Here is a 19702-nt window from a genome sequence, read left to right as displayed (position 1 = left end):
GGCTGGGATCCTATGAAATCATCCTGTGCTTTTGAGCTCCTTAGGCAGGCCTCAGGCTCACCCATCTCAGTCCAAATGAGTTAAAACCTGGGAGCTGGGGGTTGCTGCACGCAGGTTATTTTAAGCATTTTTGTGTCCTGAAGTTCACCTGCAGCTCATCCAAAGCTTCCTCTGTCCTTAGCATCATCTTTTTAGTGAGGCTGTGTTGTCTGAGTAAGCAACAAACCCCCACCTGAAACAGAAGATGAATAAGCAAGTGGCTCTGGTTTAGTAACTGCCAACTCTCTAATCTGGAACTATTTCTCCAGGCTGACAGAGACTGGTAATGCTGTGTCTGCTCTACACGTTGCCATACAATTTCTGAGAACATTAAAATTAAACACCCATCCTGAACATCTGCCCCTGGGTAGCTTAATCCCTCTCTTAGCATCACGCAGGATGGCACCCGTGGGTAGTTGACCCGCGTTCTGCACCCTAGCCCGTCAGAAAGAAAGATGGTGTGGCAATGAGATCCACAGGTTACACGTGGTGTACAAGGTTTAATTAAAAGTCAAATAATTTAAGACATTTGTTTACAGGCAGCAGTAGCAGTTGCTCACTCTGTACATTGCATTTATTAGACAGCAACAAGGAAAAAACAACATTTGGCACAAGAATGCCTTTTTTTATTATTATTATTATTATTATTCTTTTTTTGGACACATGAACACAAAATATCCCTGCAGGCTAAAAAAAAAAGTACATTGCAAGTTGTACACGACCAGCATCTTAGCGCAATGTGGGGCTGTCACCCACCCAGGACAGTTTAGAAAGAGTACCTCGTATTGCTATAGACATACATCCAAGTCCCCATTTAATAAAATACAGGTTTAAACATTACAAGTCCAACAATATAGAAACAAAAAGAATTACATCGTAAGTCAAAAGGAACAAATGCAAACATCTTACATTGAAGTTTCAGCTCTAGACATAGAAATATGAAAATGTCAATAGCAAGGTATAAGAAAATCTGTGATATTACAAGGTCTTTCCTCCAGTGCACAAGGAAAAAGCCTTGTAGTCGGAACAGGATTGATACAATGCCCTCCAAACCCTGCCTTCCGAAAATGAAAGCAGAGCGACTCCCTTGCTATTGAGCAAGAAAACTCCTACAGCACATCCACAAAGGGAGCTTGGGGGTGGGTTGTGTTAAACGCTGGATCTGAACAAGGTCCCCAATGCACAGAATAGAGCTGCTGGTGGGGTTTGACCTGGGACCCGAGCTGTGCTGCGAACAGCCACCTCCGATGCCCTTCAGATGCAGCCAACTGCGGTAGAGCACAGATAAAGCACCAGGCCCTTCAAAACGATCACCAGCGCTTGTTCAGAACCCAGCTGTTCACAAAGCAAGCAGAACTGGTTGAAAACAGGATTTCTGCCCCACTTTTGTGTTTTGAAACGCCAACCACCCCTTCCCCAACTTGTTAAACGTTGCTACATTTAAACTCTTTCACACCACAGAGCTAAACAGTGGCCAACAGGCTTTATTTAGTTAAAAAAAATAACAAAAACCAAACCCAAAACACCCTAAGAACTACATCTACAGAATGCACATCTTCCCATTGATTGACACATGCATAACGATTCAGTCAGGCCCAAGGGGCTAATCCAGATGTCAAGCCCAACCTCCCGGCATGGCCTCAGACCTGTGCAGGAACTGCTGCAGCATTGGTCTTACTGGTACCACCACGCTACAGTCCTGACTCTCCTCCCAAGGCAAGGTCTAACACCCCACCTAGTCTGAGGTTAAATATCGAGTCCAGTCCCAGGCAAACAAAGGAGAGGCTTTCGCTTCACTCAATCTGAACTAGGAGTGCTTGGCACTGGACAACTAAAAACTACATCTTGCTTACGCCCCCTCGATTAAACCAGCCATATTCTTGCCTAGTGCACAAACTCAAAACAGTGATCTTTGATCTTATCACCTAAAAAGGGCGCTCAGTTTCTTTTCAAGGTGCCAAAGTTCTCTGGTTTGTGTTGGGTCAGTCAGAGTTCATTCTAACAAGGGGGGGTTTTTGTGTTCTCCCTGAACAAGTACTGAGAAAAGCAGCCATCCAGCTGGAGCAGCGGTCAGTCTCCCACCCACATGTCCTGATTTTATTACACAAGTGAGGTATTCTTTAAACAAAAAAAATAAAAAAATTATAAAGAATCTTTTTTCCTTTCAATCTAAACCCGCCCTCAGCACGCGCCAGGAGCAGAGTTCGCTTCAGTCCCATTTGCAACAGAAAGGAATAGAAGTTTAAACTAAATTTAATGAGACATCCTACTTGAAAGGAGGTTATAAAACTGTTTGAAGTCTAAGTTCAGTGTACTCTGGTACAACTGAAAGTAACCCCCAGCGGCTAGAAATGTAAACTTTCATTTATTTACAAGCTTAAAGATTGAAGGAAACAGCATTTCATATTGCTGAAATTTTGAGGGGGCTGGTTCCTATGCTTTGGAACAGCAGACAACTTAGCAGCAAACCCCACACGAGCATCAGAGCCCACAGTGCAATCCTTGGACTTCAACTCCTGTTCTGAAGTAGTGGTGTCAGCTCTCCTCAGTTTAGGAACAAGGTTTTAATCTGCACTGGCTCAGGTTAACACTAAGGGGGATCTAGTCTTAACACACCATGTTCATGGATCCCAAGAGCATCCGGTGAAACCGAGCCCCTGTTCTTTATTCTACATTGCAGCTGAAACAAAGCCAAGCAGATTAACCAAACCCCTAACTTCTAGGCTGGGACAGAATCAGTAGATGAGAGTTACGTTGGTTAAACATGCTGTTGGATGCAGTTGTGTGCGCAACCTAGATTCCCAGGGGAAGAGAAAACCAAAGAGTTTAAAATGCTGGTAACAAGTCCTTAGGTTGCCGGTCACACAATACATGTAGACTGTACAGATTGGCAAGCCTTTCCTACACGTAACACCCAGTTTCCAAGCTTATAAAAAATGCTGTAGACAGGACACCAACAGTGAATATAAAACAGTTAAAAAGAAGTCTTAAAAAAAGCATGGAAATGCGTCTTTCCCAATTCGTTTCCGAAACTGCCAAATTGTGTGTTCAGAAAAACGACACAAGAATGTTGGTTCGACTCATGCACAATCCTCAGCTAGAAAACTACACTGTTGGGGGGCTTAAAAAACAAAGATTTATTGCCAAAGTTAAACCTTCTATGAGAAAAAAGTTTTAAAATCCCTTAGATTTATCAAACCACACAGCAGCATCAAGTGGGCACTTTTGTAAAAGTCTGCAAAATACCTAAAAGCTAATTTTTTTTTTGTTTTCTTTTTTTTTCATCATTTTTAGAAGGGGGAAATGATGGTTCAGTACTTGTTACGATACCATGGCAGTATTATTTATAACCATTAGAATTAAAATCTACTGACAGGCATCACTATCTGTTTATATTACACATTCACAGAACAAGAACCACCTAGTCGAACTCGCAGTATAGTGCAATTGCTTCGCAGCCGAAGTCTGCAGAGATTAAAAAGATACTTAGTAAAACTGACAAAAAACTGCAATACCTGTGAAAGTTACGTTCCATAAAAGGCATTTACAGTAGTGAAGTCTAAAATCTCCATTAAAAAATCTATGGCCCCACACAATAGAACAATTACATTGAACTGGAGAGAAACATTTTGCCATCAATATGCATACTCACTAAGCAGGGCGTGAAGACGGGGAATCAAGTCGTCATGTTAAGCTCATGGGATGAGAAGAGAACTAAAAAACGATAGCTAGCAAAATATTCAATAGAAACCTTTCGTGCCAAATCCTTTAAAAATCTCAGGATGATCGGCCTTTTACACTTTGAGGTAAAAATTCAGTCCAATGCATCAGAAAAGACAAGTCTATGAATTTCTATTACAGAAAACAATGAAACAAATGGCTCAATTATGTTGGTGCATCAGACATTGCTGTGAAGTACAGATTCAGTGCGACTGGTCAGAGCTGCTGGTAGTGGGCAGCCTGAAATCAACTGGGCCCCAGCTATAGCAATAGGCATTCAAAACATTTCAGGACTGCACGGGTTGTTGGTTTTGCCTCATCTTCCCAGATGCTCTCAAGCAAAATACATCGTATGCTGAGTGTCATGGTGGATCTGCACTGCTTTTGCCAGAGCCTGAGGATCACGGCCATTGCTCTGTCCTGACACATGGCTGCCTTCAGCACTGTGGAAATGCAGGCACATACAGATAACCATGAACAATCAGGCAAAGCAGGATGTAATTCCAGCTATCTGGCTACCAAGATGATGAGGCAAAGTTCCTTACCTGTCATGATCCTTGTCCACAAGATGGTATCTGGCTCTAAACGCTACCAGTCTGGCATAGTACGCAGGAGCTGGGATAGAGACGGATCGCGTACACCGGACATACGTGTGACACAGCTGGTATGTCAACAGCTGCAGTTCATCTGCGGTAAAGCAGTTGTCATCCCACAGGACCTGGTAGTGAGAGGGGCGGCTGGTTCCCTGTGGAGAACAGATGAGCAGTCAGCTGGAGAGCATCAACAAAACCAGAGGTCGTACCTGAAGACTGGACCTTCTGTCAGTGCACTGAAGAGCAAGTGCCAAACGGGCACCGAACACACACGACTGTAAAGCTGCCAAGCTATAAATAGAAGTGACATTACTCATGGGGACAACTATAAGGACTTAGTCCTATAGCCTGAGCACAGCAGAGCTGACATTACCTGAATTCCTGCATGGCTACAGAGGTAAAAGTCAAATTCAGAAGGATGTGTGATCGTGCTGTCCACAGTAGTGCCTGCTGGAACGTTGCCGCTCTTACCCACCTATTGAGGAAAGTTTATTATTAGCCCATGGGGTTTTTTGGAAGTGGCCCAAAAATACCTCCTAAGGTAGGCTCTACTTAAAGCTGTTTGAGAATTTACTGCTTAAAAAGGTGGAAAAGTATTAAGGTCATTTACATAGGAGGGATGAAAATGTTCTCAGCGAGTTCAGTTTTGGAAACATCACCAAATCCAACTGGTGTGTCATCAGAGGAAAATAAACCACTTGGCAGTACCATTAAAATTGCAGAGTGGGATAAAGCCTACACAAGGAGTTCAGGATCTGAAAATGCAGGGTTTCTGAAAGAAATTCATTTCATACCCTTGTTTGCACTCACACCCCAGGGCTCTGAATTTCTGAGGAGATCAAGAACTCTCCCCTTAAGAAGGTTTCCTTCATTGGCTTGTGGGATTTGTGCCACAGGCAAATCGTACAGACATCAAGAGACAGAACAGGCACCAAACTGACCAACCAGTTCAGTTTACAGCCAGGAATCCCAGACTATAAAAACCCCAGCTGCAGCTCCAGGTACACAAATACAGGGATATAGAGTACGCCTACTCCAAAAGGAGCTGGGAACAAGCTGTTCCACCCTGACCACTTGGTCTAGAGCAATAAAAAAGGGGAGGAACTCATTATTTTGACAGAGAAATCCTGTTACTACACCAAACTGCTACTGCTCATACAGGTAATTCCATTTTAGTGGGCAAGACGGATACCACCCCACTTAATCAAACAATCTTACTTTCCTGTTGCCATCACCTCTTTCTTATGTAGTCAACATTACTTGCCCTTTCAGTTTTGTCAGCACAGAATAGTCTGGTGTGATGCCTTTTCTGCACAACAATGTAGGTTATTCCTGGTCTGTAATCTTCTTCCAAACTAATACAGGCCTTCCGGATTGCTATCAGTTCTGGCCAAGCTACCTAGAAGTAGAAGATTTCACTATTAGGTCCTGAATTCAGTACATATATTACTATTTTCCTTCTTTTGTGTATGGGTGTGGGTTCAAATGCCACATAGGGTCAGACAGGATAACTGTACATTGTGCTTGCCCAGGAAATCTCAGTGAAACTGTTCACAGTCCCTGTTATGAATGCAATCCACATCAGTATATACATTTTTTCAAGGGCCAATCCCTTTTCACAAGCAACAAGGAATCATTAGACAATACCTGCTTCATCTGTCCTTCTGACACTCCCCCTCTGTAGTAAATGATCCTTGTGGGCTTGAAACGAGTGGATTTGTAGAACTGGATCAAGAGTTCTCGCACCATGTTAGTGAGGTCCTGGATCACCTCCTGACTGTAGAGCAGCTCCTGGGAGGTCTCCTGGCGCGAGGTCTGTACGCGCACAGTGGCACAGTAGCGGCTGGGGTGCCCGTCCATGCTGCCCACCACCGCAGCTATGGAAGGCTTCTTGCCATCCCCAGCAGGAGGGTGGGTGACGTCTGCTCCCAGAAAGATCACTGGCTGCTGAAACACCGAGGGCCTGTTTAAATATGAGTAAGGTTCATTAAATAATAAATAATAACAGAAAAAAGAGGGGGGTGAGGAATAACAACAACAAAAATCACAACCAAGGAAGGGATATCCAAATCATTCAACAGAACTAACTCCCTCAGAATCTTCAAGGACAAAGTTCTCTACCTCAACCAGTTTCAATCCAGAGAGAACAGCAAGTGAAAATGATCAAAAGCAAGCCAAGTTACAAGCACTCATCACAAGTCACTCCTCCTCACTCTTCTTAATCTCAGTTTGAAAGGAAATATATTCCTAAGGAGGTGGCAGGAGGAAAATGTAGACCGAGTAAACCCAAAGGCAAGAAAGAGAGACATGGGAAAAAAGCCTTTGTGAGCTTGTTTTTGCACACACTCAGGGCTGGCTTTAACACTAAAGATGATCCTTGGCACAAGGCTTATTAGGCAGCCTCTGAATACAGAGGCATCCTTCTCTGTCCACTTCAGACTGTGGGTACTTCTAAAGCATGTAATATTGTGAAGGGTATCATTTTAGCATAAACAAAATGACACCATTTTGCTTGACAATCCAGACTTCAAGGAGAACTTTAGATTTAATCTCACCTTTGATGAGGTACCAGCACATTGTTGATTCCTCCAAGCTTTGCATTTATCTTCAGACACAGGTTGGACAGCGTTTGTGGTGAGGTTTTTACCACATTCTTTACCTGAACACACTGCGTGGCCATTCCTAGGAGAGTGTCACCAACCCGCTTCACTTCAGCTGTGACAGAAAAAGAAATCAGTGGTTCCACCTGAGCAGTCAATATTTCCATCTGCTTTCTTTTATTTCAATTATACTGTAATTTAGATCCTTCAAAGTTCACTGACAAAGGTTCAGTTCACTCTTTGGTAACATGCAAATGCTCTGATCAGGCCCAACCAATCCATCTCCAAAACCCCCTTTTAAACAGAACATGCTGCCTTCCCTGTCTCCTTCCTACTCCCAAAGTGCACAGTGAGATGCCCACTCGCTGTACTACTAATTAACCCTTGGCAGCCTCTTCTCCATACCATACACGGGTGTCTTTCCAGGTAGAATCACCACGATCAACTGCAGACCAACATAAGTCAGTTTTAAGTGCTTAAACATGGGCTCCACGCTGTCTGCACCCTGGGCGTATTTGCAGAAGCAGGGCTGGCCCTGGATGGGCATCCCTGCATCCTTGGAGATCTTGCGCAGCTGGTCTGTGAAACTCCTGTAAAGGAAATACAGATGGATTTGTCCTGATCTTTTGCCATTGGTTTTATCAACAAGATCTGAGCTATTTCAGCTGTTTCACAGCACTGCCAATTTGACACTACAGCAGTTATTTTGTAGCACTTCTATCACTGTAAGGAACTCACAAATATGACCCTAATCCTGACTGAGGAAGCTCCACCATAAGCCTCTGTTTCTGTAATTTTACAAGTCTGACATAAACAAATATACATTTGAGTTGAACATTTTGAGGCAGGTTCCCAAACTAATACTGATGCTTTGGTCAATTTTTACTCATCCACCAAATGTACCAGAGCATTACTGCAACCACAGAACCAGACTGCTTTGGGTTGCAAGGGACCTTAAAAGCTCATCAACTCCTCCAGCTCCAACCCCTGCCACAGGCAGGGACACCTTCCACTGGAGCAGCTTGCTCCAAGCCCTTGTGTCCAACCTGGCCTTGAACACTGCCAGGGATGGGGCAGCCACAGCTTCTCTGGGCACCCTGTGCCAGCGCCTCAGCACCAGAAGACCTGATTTTTGCCAAACATTTCAGTGGCTCACAACCTCTATCCTCAGGATTCTGTAATTTGAAGGACAGGGCTAAAAAATATAGTGTTTGTTGCCTGGGAGGCAGTAAAGGTTAAGGAAAAAATAAACAGTTCAGGTTTTAGAATGAAAGATCATCAGTTATTTGTATGAACAACAGAATACAAGTGGAATGCAGCCACCAGAGCAGGAAACACAGCCTCAGTGGTAAGGGAATTAATGCTTTTCCTAGCTGCCAATTAGGTTATGAACTTTGTTGTAGGCTCCTCCCAAGCTGTAAATATTTAAGACACTGCAGAACTGTCTTTTCCTCCTTTTACTATTAGATGCATTAAATTCAACTTATACTGCGTATCACCTTTCAGAAACATGATGAAAATAAACCCTGAATGAATATGGAAACACTTACTTTAGTAAGTCTTCCCTGCATTGTTTTTGAGGAGCAAAACAGGCAACAGCCCAAACTTTAATCTCAATGCCAGCATAAAACTGTTTGCCTCTCATGTCCCACACACCTTGGTTTGGTGTGGCCACAGTCTTGTTCTAGGTAAAAAAACCAAAGGCAAATTAAAAATGAAAATAAAATGCTGCTTTGTTTCAACTCCAGCCAAACAAAGGAAGCCTTATGAGAAGATACATGAAACGCTTCAATAACTCACCCTGCCTCCATATTGCAGCATTGGTGCTGGCAAAACTCTGCCTGTCAACTCTGTCATTTCATTGTGGACAACAATACCAAACTCCTTCAGGTAGGGATCGGGTCCACCAACCATACTGTTACTTTTCACCTGGCGACAAGAAAAGTATTCATGGAACTACAGGAAATGGCCATGAACAGGCTTTCCATTTAAAAGGATTTGTTTTAAAGAAATCCAATTTTTTAACTTCTGCAGTTCTTGGTCATTCTGCTTATCATTACACACACTACAATGCTTGTGAGGGGCTGTAAGAAGTGACAAACACAGAGTGTTCAGCTGGAAAAGACACTTACTAGTCTGCTGATTTCTTCCTGGCGGTCTGGTGCAGATCTTGCAGTTGCTTTTATCATAGTCGATGTCTGATTGTCCGTTAGCTTCTTTATACATCTCTGGCCTGCCACTATGTTACACACCTACACAGGGACAGTGAGAGGTGGCACGATGCTGTTTGGCAGAGGATACACCATAGTGCAAGAGAAAGATTCTTACCTCAAGTGGTAAGTATGTGTGTTTCTGTTCCTGCCCTACTTGGAGACAGGGAAGGTGAGGATATTTCAGCTGCAGACTGTACTTCTGCTTAAAATACTGAGCTACTGTGCACTCCATAGCCTGCCCATTTTCCAGCTGCAGAGGAAACCTACAAAGGATATTTGTTCTGGTTAGACTTTTCAAGATTTTTTTTTTTAAGGAAAAAATGGTATGGAAAATGTATGCCACACTAGAAATGCTGCAAAGGTTTCTTTTCCTTAGCTACTTGCTCGCTTCTTTTTTGAAAGATTTCTCTATTATCTCTATTGTATATTTCTGTAGACTGAATTTTTTCATAGCTATTTTAAAAATTATAGCCTTTAAAACTTAAAAGCCAGGACACAGCTTGAATTGCCCTGTGCTGAAGGAAATGAAGCAGTGGTCTAACCCCACACTAGTCTTCCACTCCATTAAGACTAAACATTCTTGTCAAGCCACATAGCTGCTTCACCTCCAGAATCAACTCATTCTTGCATAAACAACGTACCCCCTACATCTAACAGGTTCAAGAGCTTAGAAAGGGAAAGAAAATGCTTGTGTACGTACGTCTGATGACTAGCTGGTCGCCGAGTAACATTGCAAACCCGGTATTTTCTCTTCATCTGGCCACAGTGGGTAACCTCTACTTTCAGACCTGAAAGCCCAACACAAAAGTTCTATAATTCAGGCCTATGAGTCACCTTTGAGAAAGATGAAGGCATAAAGGAATAGGCCAGCAGCTTCCCAAATGCCTTGCCTATTTTCATCAGCACAACATGAGCAGGTTTACAGTACTTTGTTGCAGCAGCTTTAGGACAAAGCTTTTACCTCTGATTTCTTTGGTAAATTTGACACGCTGGGAGTCTGTAAGAGGCTTGGATTGCTCATTGATGTTCTGAATGTCCAAGACCTCGCACATGAACTCAATGATAGGCTGAGCACGATAGAAAGCAGTTGCTGACACTAAGATAAAAAGAAGAGGACATTTACTTTAGAAGCAGAAAGAGCTCTGTTACATTAGTGAGACAGAATTTCCCACATACCATCAATGTTGAGCATCATGTTCCACATGGCAGGCCTGACTGACTGGTGGAAACCAAACCAGACCTCCCTGCCACCACCCAGAGGGTGGTAATAACCTTCAGGAGGGGAGAAGAAGGAGCGACCCACAGGAGTGTACCTGAAAAAGGTAAGAAAATGAACACTTTGATCATTTCTTTCCAATACACCTTTTTATAATCATGCCTGTAGTGTTTAAAGCACAGTCCTACAGTACATTAGAACTGTTAGAGCTGACTTATGGCAAGCACACAGTGTGGCTACCGCCAGTGCAGCTGGAAAGGCTATTCCTGTTCGAAACATGACCAGCAGGTACAAGTCCTGAGTTCAGATCAGATTTCCCTATTCTAGGGCAAATTTGTAAAGCAGGCGTTGAATTACACAACTGCATCCCTCATCCCTCCTACTGTAAGAGCCTAATAGCAGCAAGTAATAACTAAGACAGGTGTTAAGACAGACAGAGGATGGAGCGAGTCAGGAAGCACCAGAAGTACCCACCTCATGGAGGGAAGGTGCCGTGTGATTACGTCAAGTGCCTGTACAGAATCTTCTGGAACTTCATTCAAGTGCCCTGCCAGAGCCTCCAGCAGCAACTGAAGGCTGACGACTGACACCCACTGAACGGATACTTTAAATGTCTGGTCCTTCCCCTCTCCTGGAAGTGTCACCTCCATATCCACCTGACACAGAGCAGAATTAAGCCCAAGCTTTTGTTATGCATTGCAGACTATCCCAACACTAAGCAGTGTTATGTTTTTCTCCTCTCTTTTGAATCTGTATTTTTGATTATTAGTTTGTGTAATTCTCTTAAAACATTACAAATCCTTAGGATTTTGAAAGCTTGTAATTTATTCATCTGAGAAACTGCACTGAGGTATCTTTAAATGTAAATGAAGCAGCAATTAGTATGGTGACATCAAAGCTCTGGAGAACTGTGAGTCATTGTATTTTAAGTCAGCCAACTAATAGCAAAGATGTCTTCTGAACCAAATGGAAGGCAAGAAAATCTTTTGGTCAAAAATAAGACTCACTGGGAAACATAAATCTCAGTTCTAGCACAGTGCTTCAGATTATTCTCACACACTGTCAACCCAAAGGGTAAACGTGAACTCACCCTATGTATTTCTAGAGTAGGGGTTAAGTTTTGCATCAGGACTGGTTAATACAGGTTGCAATCTGTTAGAAACAGGGTGCCAGCAAGCAAGGCCCAGAGCAGGGCCAACGCAACTGATGTAGTTGCTCTCATGGAGCAGGAGGACATATCTCAACAGTGCAGGCAAACCAAACCGGCGTATATGTCATCTACAACTCCTTTATCATTTAGCAACAGAACAAGGGCTAGAGCAGAGAAAAAGGAAGTTTCTATCAGGGTGGGAAAAAACTGAAATCTCCTTGCAGCTGAAGGAGCACAAAGTATTAGTCCACACTAACACAGACAAATTCTCCAGCTGAAGAGCTGCCAATTAAAACCTGAAGATGACAAACTTTAGTAGCACACCAATATGTTCCTAGAGATCCCCAACTGGTGCTGCCTGGCCTCTCCAAGTGTATATTAATACGTGTGACAGCATTTTGGGTTTATGTCAATAAAAGAACACTTGTCAAATGACACAGGAACTTAAAACTGCTCGTAGAAACACTTACTCTATCCCGGCCAATAGGTAAGGGGTGTGCTGTGTACATATTCCGTTTCCCATCGTATCCAGGCTGCCGATCACCAAATATCTGCATCTTGAAGTGTCTCACCATAGTATCCACCACCTCTCTATAGAGGGATTTAGCAAGTTAGGTTGAAGAGCAGAGTCCAGCAACAGTCTTATACAGTTTTAAATCCCTTTTTCATAAATTAAGTGAGCAACGTACGAGAAAGAACAATGCATCAGACATCAACACCAGGAGCTTTAAAAGTCACCTCCAGATGAAGGCACTTAAATTTCAGCATAGAGGTGCCTACACACAAGGGAGGTGTCTGTACCATCAGCAGAAATACAGTCAAAACCAGCAGTGGAATCTGGAGAGCTGTTCAAACACAGGCACATATACAAGCATTTACAACGGGGTCAGCTCTGTGCATCAATTCTACTGACAAGAGCTTGTACGGACCCTAAAATGTCAACCTGCAGCTGAATTCCCTCCCCTCAGCTGCTAACACGTGTTTGTATAACAGACTGTGGAACAAGTATCAGGGACATTCATTTGTAGACTGTAAAATAAAACCAGCTGTAGTTCAACACTCAGCACATTTCCTACAGCTTTCCAGATTACAGGCCAATTGCAAAACATCTTCATGAAAATAAGGAGAGTAGCACATTATAGTTCACTGACAAGCAACTGCTAATCATAGCACAAACATAAACTGCCCTTCAGCAGATGAAGGATTTCTAGGATGTAGTTTTCTTAAACTGAGGCACATAACATTGTGTAGGTTGTTTTTTTCATTAAAAAACTCGTACCTGTTCACTCTTCGAGGGCGCTTTTCTGGTTTGATATCTACATCATAGTGATAAACATCAATCTTGGGGATCTGAACCTGGAAATGGTTGGCCAGGAGTCGGATGGGTTTCCCAACAGTTCCCAGGCCTGGGCGACGGGGTGGCTGGAAAAGGCTTGTTGGGGGCCCTGGGGAAGTCAAATAAATATGTATGAGACGTAATCCATCCTCCAGTGCAGTATCCTTCCAGGTGTTCTTTAGCTGACTTTCTGACAGGGCAGACAGAAACCTTAAATAGCTTTCTGAGGTTGCAAATGGAGGTGTTCCAAGTGGCTCAGCCTTCCAGCCACTCGGGACTTCCACGTAAAAAAAAGATGTTCCCTAAAGCATGGTCCAGGTTAGCGCTATAATCCACTCTCAAAGTTTCTGTGACATTTATTCATGACTGTGGTTATGAACTTCACAGAGTCCTGAGGTGGAAGGCAAACACTTACGTAGTATGTATTTTTATGTAATGTAAAGATAAATATATTCCTACCACCATTTCTAGAACTAGGAACAGCCACAAAAAAGCACATTTGGGTGATTATTTTCACTACAGGCTTAGAGTTCAGCTGTTAATGACTGTCACTCTTGGCATACTGAGAACATATAGCCACAATTTTTATCTGAAAATTGATATTATCTGGAATCTGGTAAGGGATATTTTTATTCTAAACTAAATGAAAAGCAGATTTCTGTATAGGATCTAAGCAAAGAGTTAATGTTGTTTCCTTTACATCACGGACCCATCACTTCTGTTAACAGTGAAATTCTTTTCCCCTACAGCACAGTTTCAGCCAACTTTAAATTCTAGCACAAAGAAAGGACTGAGGAAAGGTTTAGGTTTTCTTCTGAAGAGTAAGGGAGAAAGCACGAAGACTCCTAACAGATTCAAGCAGATAGTTTATTTGGACAAAGGTAAGAGCTTCAAGAGCAGTTCTAAGAAGGAAATTATTAGAAGCTTGAGAAAGTGCTCACACACAAGCTAGTCTCTAGTTCAGTCTTTAGTTAACTTCCTCAAAGTGTTAAGATCTGGGATACCATGTTAACAAGATTAAACAGACTTTTTTAATCACAGCCTCAGTTGACACTGCACATGAAGCAAATTGAATTAGTGTGTTTTCATTGGTTTTCTCTCTCTCTGCCAGTGCTCAGCGTGAGCAAAGTTTCTTCCCTCTATTGCAGAGTAGCAAAGGAGAGGGGAAACAAGTCTTACAAGAATGCAATACGAAACCCATCATAAAACTTAGGGTAAATTCACTATCATAACCTGCCAGTATCCACTGAAGTCAAAGGCTCACAGTTTACATCAGAAGGGAACAGAGGCAGATTAAGCTGTCAAAGAGGATGAAACTCAGATTTGGGAAGGCTACTTCAGTACAGTCATAAACTAAACCCAGGACCAACTCCAAGGAGCCTTCTACACCAGGTGTTTGAGCCACCCCATGCCTGATACTTTACCAGTTAGAATGACTGCTGCAAGGACACTAACCCTAGCACATTTCTAAGCAGAAGCAATACCGAGAGCACGTCAGCAGCTGCAGCCCACTCGACACGTCAGTTCCCCAACGCTGCAGTAGCTGGGTGGCTGCTGGGGCCACCGGCATCCCACACAACACATCACTGGCGCCGCAGCTCCCGCCTGCCGAGCTGTGATGCCTCCACGAGGAGCTCGCCACGCGCAGATAAACCGGGTGTGGGGTGCAGTTAGCACGGCACGAAACTACAGCTGCCTTGACAAGAGTGAATCATCAAGGGCAATCAAAGTTTGCTGTGCTTGTTTGGATAGGAGAGAGATGATCCATTAATCCCGTGCTAATTAGTCTGAAGTAAGTGCAGGCACTGACCTCTCGCAAGAGATTAAATGACAACTATATTTACCCATTTTCCTCCCCCAGTATTGACAAGTTGTGTAAACAGGCAGGGCAAAGCTGACCTCGATCAGTTTTGATTACAGCAGATAAAACTTACATCTTCTCCTTTTCAAAGGTATTTCTCAAAGAATTACAGAGAATAAGCTAAAACCCTGTTTTCCCAGGCTGTCCTGCAAGTCCCACTTATTTTATCAGGATTTTCACCTGATCAGCCTGACTAGGGTTGGTTACATGCACTGCCAGGCTTTTAATTTCTCCCACTCTGTGTCAGTTATGTACTAGGCACCTCCAACCAAGTTACTTCAGACAGGAAGCAGTTGTACAGAACTAAAAGAGGATCTGCTTCTAGAGTTGGAAGGCAGAGAGGACAGGCTGCATCAGCCACACAGACAGCAGACCTTACCAGTCAGCCCTCCACTGTCCTAAAACCTGGATTCTTCTGGAATAGCACCTTTGTGTGAATAAACATTTCCCACTGCACCACAACTAACGTTACTGTGATTACAGTGAGTGGGAACTTGATGCCCAGACCACTTAGGTCAAGGAATACAACTTGCATATATTTGGTAGAATAATGATCACGGAATAAGACAGAATTAGGAAATGCCAGGTGCAAAATACCACCAATATTTAACCAAAGTTTGTTAAAAACATTACAAAATAACGTCTGTACTTTCAGAAAGTATCACCTTAAACTCTGGATAATGGCTCAATGTCAAACCAGAGCTCATTACAGCACGGCTCCCAGGGCCGTGGTGTGCGGGGAGCGCACTGTTGTGAAGGCGCAGAGCATCGGGCCCGCTGCCGCTGTCCCGCACGCAGGCCGGAGCCCCGAGGCCACGTCCCGTTCGCGTCGGGAGCCGAACGCCGGGCAGCAGCTCCTACGGCAGCGGCGGGAGCGCTAAGGGCACACGCACAGCCCCTCGCAAAGTTTCGCGACCTGCTGCGGCTCCTTCTCAAGGCTGCCGAGACGCCTCCAAGCCCGCCCGTTTGTCAGCGCGCTGCCGGCGGCCTGCTGCAGGCTCACCGGCGGCCCCGGGGCCCGGCCTGCGGCACCAACCGGACCGCCCGCCCCAGGCCGCGGCGGCACCCGGCCCGGCCCAGCGGCTACCACCCGCGGATGGCGGGGGCAGCCGGGCCCGCGGTCTCCTTCCCCGCCGCTGACACGGCCCGCAGGGCCCGGTAGCACCGCGGCGCCGGGCCCACACCTGACAGGGCCAGCGCTGACCGCGACCCGCAAGGCCTCGACCGGCCGGGCCCCCGCGCCGCCCCCTCCGCGCCCCCGCGGCTCTCACCGGGTCCCAACGCTTCCATGGCGGCGGTGGTGGCCTCGCTGCGGTCACCCCCGGTCCCGACAACCGCCCCGGGCCCCACCGCCGGCCCCGCCGCCGTCGCCGCGTAGCGCTTGATCTCCGGAATATTGGCTGCGGGGTGGGGGCCCGACACGGAAACGGGGGCGACAGCGGCGGCGGGGCACGGCGAGGCGGCGGCGGAGGAGGAAGATGATGATGAGGAAGGGGGGGGGGGGAGAGCACGGCGGGGAGCGGTCCCCGAGCGGCGGCGCAAACAATCCCCCCGCTGCGCCGCCGCCACCGAGCCCGAGCGCGCTCCCGACAGCACGCGCCGCCTTCCCCCCGCGCGCCCGAGGAGGAGGAGGAGGAGGAGGAAGAGCAGGCCCCTCCACGCTGCTCGGGCACCGCCGGCTCACGCACGCGCGCCGCCCCCTGCCGGCGGGAGCGCGCACGCCGCCCGCACCCGTTTAACGCAACAGGTGACGGCGCCGCCCCTCCCCTCACGGGAGCCGCGGCCCCGGTGCCCGGGGGCTCCTCTGGTTTGCTCGACCCCCGCACGGGACCCGCCGTCCGCTCGCACGGTCCGTAGTTACCGCAACAGCGACACAAACCCCGGTGCGCCCCGTGACGGCAGCTCCACGGGTGCCTTCCACCCCGGAGCCACGCTGCTCCGGCCTCCACCGGCCCCCCGACACGCGGAACTCACCCAGGTCAATGAATTACACCCTGCAGTAAGATCTCTTAACAGCTGATGCCTTAATGAGACCGGAAACACCTGAAATAAACAGGGGAACCAGTGGACACGGATACCTCCGGGATATCTTGTGTTGACAAGATGGCTCGTGAGGATTAATGGTGGGTGAGCGCCGAGCTGCTGGTAGCTGGCGCTGAGATACAACAGCCAGTGGACATCCATCCATCCATCCCTCCCTCCCTCCTTCAGGAGCAGCCAGAAAGGCACTCAGCCCCTAGCTCACACCTCACCATGCCCACTGGGTCTGCTCCCCCTCTTGTCAAAGAGGATCCCTCTGGTTACGACCACCACCAGCAAATGCTGTCCTTCTAAAAAGCCAGCATTTCAGGCCACAAGTAAAGGCGTTTCCGACTTTTTGCCTTTTGAAGCAGCTACTTAAGCAAGCTGCCTCCCTGCACACCCCCTCAGGTTCTGTTTAGCCAACAAGTCTCAGCTGACTCACAAGAAGGTCAGAAGTCAAAACATTTGATAAATAATAAATGCCCAGACCATTTTATTTGCCTTTTTTAACCTGCAGGGTTGATATTTCCCAAGTTGAAACATCAAAAAGCCTATTTTAAATGAAATGAAATCCAAGATTCTCATCTTTGCCTGGCAGCCATTGATGAATACTTAAGGGAAACACCAGTTTTACGAGACCAGTAACAAAACCCCATGATGTCTGGCAACATTTTCATGCTGCCACTCAACATTTGTATAAAATATATATATGTAGTGCTATACAAATAGTACTTAAAAAATTAAAGACACAATCTCTACTTAACAAAATCTGCAATACAAAGGCTTGGTCCTGTAACATGCGGAGTATGGCAACTCAAACCTATACTTAAGGCATTATAAATTCAGAAAAGTCAGCAAAGCAATTAACTTCATAAATATTATGGACATAATGAGGCATCCTTATTGCCCAAACAGTCAGAACCTTACTTCTATATGTTAATCCACCCTCATATTGAGAACAGCTCCATGTTTCCAGTGATAACACCCAATTTGGTTACAACAGACAATAGTTATGACAGGCTTAGTCCAGAGTTGCTTCTAAACATCTCACCTGCTACAAGTTGTGGAAGGAGTATGTTATTTACTGAAAAACAGATTCATAAACTAGCTTTTAAGATATGAATCTGTTAATATGGCATTTTATCCAGTGCTAAAAAAAAAACCACCTGAACTTAGTCTAAACCTTCTTAATAGCAAACATTTATCAAGAGTCACCTATTGCAGGAGGCTGCCTCGATATACCACGTGTGAGTAACAGAACACAGGATCAGAAATAACCTATGAGCAGCTCATCTTTTTGCCACCTTTTCCTTGCCACCTGACTCTCAAAACTATTCCAAACACAGCTGTAATCTGTAATAAGATTACACATTTGACTAAGTCAAAAAAAACTGGTGTCTAGGTTTGGTTTTTTTAACTGGCAGACTACCCAGAAAGACCCGAAATTCCAGGAATTTCTAGCACACTATCATCACCCTTTTTGCATCATTCATTACCAGTTAGAGAAGGGCCTCAGGAAGCAAAGGTCTCCAGAGTTACTGCTTCTATGGCAAGGAACACAGTGTTCTGTAGAGAAAAAGGACAGATGGTCTTAAATATTGCTGGATATGTTTTGTTTACATTTGTGCAACTCTAAAAGCTTCAAGGTTATTTATTCACAAAAGTGGATACATGTTTTAACCAGGTAATTTCATTTGTTGCTAAAATTGAGGGGTTTCTTTTTGTTATCTACTAGGTTAGAGGCAGTATCTTAGTTCTATTGATTAATGGTGGGTTTGCAGAGCCCCTATTACAAAACAGTGATTATTAAATTACTGTAGCTCATGAAGTAGCTCCAGGAAACCAGAACTGCTGTAATGTTTGCAGTGGGTTTCACAGACATTTGCTTTTTTCACTTCCTCCATTCTCAGACTTGTTGGCGCTACACAAAGTATCGTAGCAGCTGAGTCCATCTGCTCCTTATCCCCCACGAAGCTGTGCCTTACACATACTTTTCCTGGGCTTTGCCTTCAGTGGCAGCAGATTGCTGCTGTATGACTTGGAAGAAAAACACTGCTGTGGCAGTATGTTCTACAAATGGTGAATGTAATGCTGAAAGAGCACCAAACATCCCTAACTCTAGTTCAGAACAAGGTCCCAAACACTCACCCCACCTCATTGTACTTCCTCCAGTTGTCAGTGGTAGGAAACGGGTTGCAATCAACCTTTGAAGTTCCACATTCTAGGGAGGAAAAGAAGAGATTGAAACTAGATTACCTTAAGGTCCTCTACAACCCTAACTATTCTATGATTCACAGCTGCTTACACAAAACCAGCATTGCATCTTTCCGTGACATCCTATAGCCTGAAGAAGGCTCTCGAGCATCAAGGTTGAGTTCTGACCTGCCATCCTTTCCCCTTTTGGCAGTTTTTAGGCCTTACATACTGCAGGCTTGGCAGTGTTATGTGCTGGCACTGCTTTACAAGGATAGAACAGGTTCAGGTGTAAGACTTCTCTCTGCTCACACTCATCTGCACTCATCAGTCCCAGCTGTCCAGGGAAGGCTTGTTGCACTCCCACTAGCACATACCTGCAAGGTGCCTGGAGCAGGCCCATGGCCTCCTGAGGTGGCGCAGCACCCGACGCTAGTGTTACCTCACGCTGGCTCTACAAACAGGGCCAGGCTGCCCTCACGAGAGCCCCATTCTAGAGCACGGCCTAAGCTCTGAGGGGCCCCATGAACCCCCAAGGCAGCCACACAGCCTAGGGCCACATCGAGAGGACTGCTACCACCGAGCAGACCCCCAGAGCCCAAAGACACAGCCATGGACAGACCCTCAAACGGCACCGCCGAGAACCACCACAGCCCTGCAGCCCTCACTCGCGTCTGACAGCAAGGCGGGAGTACCGCAGGATGTCTCTTATATAGTGCGCGGCGGCGTAGAACTCGAGCAGTGATTGGGTCAGGCGAA

The 19702-nt window shown here is 45.5% G+C and overlaps 3 protein-coding genes across 3 annotated transcripts in view; 2 read left to right on the top strand and 1 right to left on the bottom strand.

Moving 5' to 3' along the window:
• Nucleotides 1–19702, top strand: part of PSMB2 (proteasome 20S subunit beta 2) — a 156095-nt gene that overhangs the window by 63017 nt on the left and 73376 nt on the right. The gene's annotated exons all lie outside the window — the stretch shown is intronic.
• Nucleotides 1–19702, top strand: part of CUNH1orf216 (chromosome unknown C1orf216 homolog) — a 174473-nt gene that overhangs the window by 125437 nt on the left and 29334 nt on the right. The gene's annotated exons all lie outside the window — the stretch shown is intronic.
• On the bottom strand, nt 520–16432 carry LOC130596150 (protein argonaute-4). Its single transcript, XM_057403478.1, has 18 exons — nt 16000–16432; nt 12811–12976; nt 12002–12122; nt 10856–11037; nt 10342–10478; nt 10127–10261; nt 9866–9953; nt 9281–9428; nt 9085–9204; nt 8753–8881; nt 8503–8636; nt 7358–7542; nt 6908–7067; nt 6000–6315; nt 5617–5751; nt 4726–4827; nt 4305–4504; nt 520–4202 (listed from the first exon to the last, which is right to left on the bottom strand). The coding sequence occupies exons 1-18, from the start codon at nt 16016–16018 to the stop codon at nt 4094–4096; spliced, it is 2586 nt and encodes an 861-aa protein (XP_057259461.1). The 5' UTR covers nt 16019–16432; the 3' UTR covers nt 520–4093.

This window comes from Pezoporus wallicus, unplaced genomic scaffold (assembly GCF_028554395.1).
Source record: "Pezoporus wallicus isolate ANWC-B61680 ecotype Strahan unplaced genomic scaffold, APGP_CSIRO_Pwel_v1 contig_8232, whole genome shotgun sequence".
Lineage (NCBI taxonomy): Eukaryota > Metazoa > Chordata > Aves > Psittaciformes > Psittacidae > Pezoporus > Pezoporus wallicus.
The sequence above is the reverse complement of the archived record's forward strand: the minus strand, read 5'-3'. Positions and strand labels throughout refer to the sequence as shown.